This window comes from Vanellus vanellus (genome assembly GCF_965231255.1).
Source record: "Vanellus vanellus genome assembly, chromosome: 2".
In the NCBI taxonomy this organism is placed as follows: domain Eukaryota; kingdom Metazoa; phylum Chordata; class Aves; order Charadriiformes; family Charadriidae; genus Vanellus; species Vanellus vanellus.
Genome location: NC_138906.1, coordinates 7,415,315 through 7,417,535, shown reverse-complemented (window position 1 = coordinate 7,417,535; position 2,221 = coordinate 7,415,315). Strand labels below are relative to the sequence as shown.

The 2,221-nt window shown below is 57.9% G+C and overlaps 1 protein-coding gene across 1 annotated transcript in view; it reads left to right on the top strand.

Annotated features, from left to right (window-relative positions):
• Positions 1-1,877: 1,877 nt before the first annotated feature.
• ACVR2B (activin A receptor type 2B) overlaps positions 1,878-2,221 on the top strand; it is a 101,844-nt gene continuing 101,500 nt past the window's right edge. The window contains exon 1 of the mRNA XM_082479036.1: positions 1,878-1,988. Within this exon, the coding sequence (XP_082335162.1) occupies positions 1,937-1,988 (52 nt within the window). The 5' untranslated portion in view covers positions 1,878-1,936. The remainder of the gene's footprint in view (positions 1,989-2,221) is intronic.

Genomic DNA, 2,221 nt, shown 5'->3' with positions numbered 1-2,221 from the left:
AGGAAAAAGGCGAACGGTTTTAGAAATCTTTTCAGCCTTCCTCCCCATCGGACAAATTAGAGGATTCAGGACCGTGCGCAGGAGCTCTGCCGGCACGCAGCGTCCGCGCCGCGGCCCTTTCTCCCGATGAGTCCGTGGACCCTGCAGACCCAAAGTCTTGGGAATGACCCAACTTCAGCATCTTCCTTTCCTCTTCCTTCCCCGTAAGATTCCTTTGGTGCTCCCTAATGCCGTGTTATTTAGTTATCATTAAAATAAATTGCGGAGAGAGTTCAATTCCTGTAACCCTGGCAATAAAGAAAACCTTATTAACCCTAAAACAACCCCAAAACATTGATGCTGCTGAGGTGCCCCTTCCTCCCCGGACACCATCCTGGAGTCATCGCTCCTACAACATCTTGGGGACAAGGGACTTTTTTTGGGTGCAGGGGGCACCGGGGCAGGCGGGGCACGAGTAGGGAAAACGCATTCCACCGCCCTGGATGAGGCGGATTGTTTTTTTCTTGCAGGGACCCGCTTCATTCCTGCCCTCCCCCCCCAACCCCCGGGGGGGGACACACACACGCACTGCTCTCCCCCCCCCCCCCCCCCCCCCCCCGGGAAGGCGGCGGGCGCAGGGGGCTCCCCGACGGCCACCCCCTTTCCCCGAAAGGCCGCGGTGGCTTCATCCTGCGCCTCTCCATCCTCCATCCTCCTCCTCTCCCCCCCCTCCCCCCCCCCGCGCGGTGCGGTGCGGTGCGGTGCGGTGCGGTGCGGTGCGGTGCGCGGGGCGCGGCCGTGACGGGCAGCGCCGCTCCCCACTCAGCGCCCGCGGAGCCCCCGCGCCGCTCCGCCCCCCGTCAGCCTCTTTGTATCAAACATCCGGGTTTCCCCCGCTGGCTCCGCTTCGGCTTCTCCCTTTTTTTAGAAGCCATTTTGGACTCGGTTCAGGTTTTTTTTTTTTTTAATTATTAAAAAAAAAAAATCCAACCAAAAAAAAAACAAAAACAACCCAAACCTCCCCTTCCCCCCCGTTTTTTTTTTCCGCCTTTTTGTTTGTTTGTTTTTTTTTCTTCCCCCCCCTCTTCCCTTCCCCTGTACATGGCAACTCCCGCCCCAGCCTCCGCTCCCGCCGCCCCCCCGCTCCGCGCCCCGCGCAGCCCGCGATGCCGCCAGCCCCCCGCCGCCGCTGCTCCGCGCCCGCTCCGCGCCTCCTCCGCGGGCTCTTGCCTTCCCCTCCGCAGCCGCCCTGGATGCGGGGTCGGTAACCTTGCAAAGTTTCGCTGCCGCCGGGAGCGCCTGTGCCGTGCAGGGGGGGTGTGAGAGTGTGTGTGTGTGTGTGTGTGTGTGTGTGTGTGTTGCACGCTTTGCGCGGGGTTGCGCGTGTATTGCGCGGGGAGGGGAAAGGAAGGGGGGGGTGTGCGCGCAGGCGGGCGTGTGCGCTCGCCCCTGCTGCTGGGGGAGCCGGAGGGGCTGGGTTGGGAGGAGGAGAAGGAGGAGGAGGAGGAGGAGGAGGAGGAGGAGGGAAGGGGGGGTGGGGGGGAGTCGGTGTGTGGTGCACGCCGCGCTCCCAGCACAAAAGCCCAGGGAAAGAAACTCTTGGAAAGCTCGGAGCAAACGCCGGGGCCGGGCAGGAGCAGGTCGAACCGTCTGGGGCTGTTCCTCTCCACTTGGATACATTTTGCAACTGCGAAGGAATTAAATCCGATTTTCTTCTTTTTTTTTTTTTTTTTCTTTTCTTTTTTTTTTTTTTTTTCTTTTTCTCCCCCCCCCCCCCCCCTCCCCCCCAGGATTTTTTTCTTCTTTTTTCTCGTTGAGAGAGAGGGCAGAGCCTCGCTTCTCCCCCCTCCTTTCACTCTCTCGAGCTTTTTATTTTTATTTTTGCTTCCCTCGGGGATAGAGGGGCACGCGAAGAAAAAAAAAAAAAAAGAGAGAAAAAAAAAAAAAGTAAAGGAATATGATTGCTTCGTGGCTGACTTTCGCCTTGCTTTGTGGAACTTTCTGTGCAGGTAAGTGCATTTCTGCGTGTTTACCTCCCGCTCGGGCTTTACGGTCGCTTCTCCAAATGCAGAATTGAATGGGCCGTGCAAATTACTTGCAGCCAAACCCCCTCCAAAACAGCAGAGCAACCCAGCGAGCCCGCAAACTGGGGGGATGACCCCACCGCTGCCATCTGCTTCATTTCTTTATTGTTGTTATGATTATTTTTGTTTATTTTTGGCTTTTCACCCCCCCGACCCCC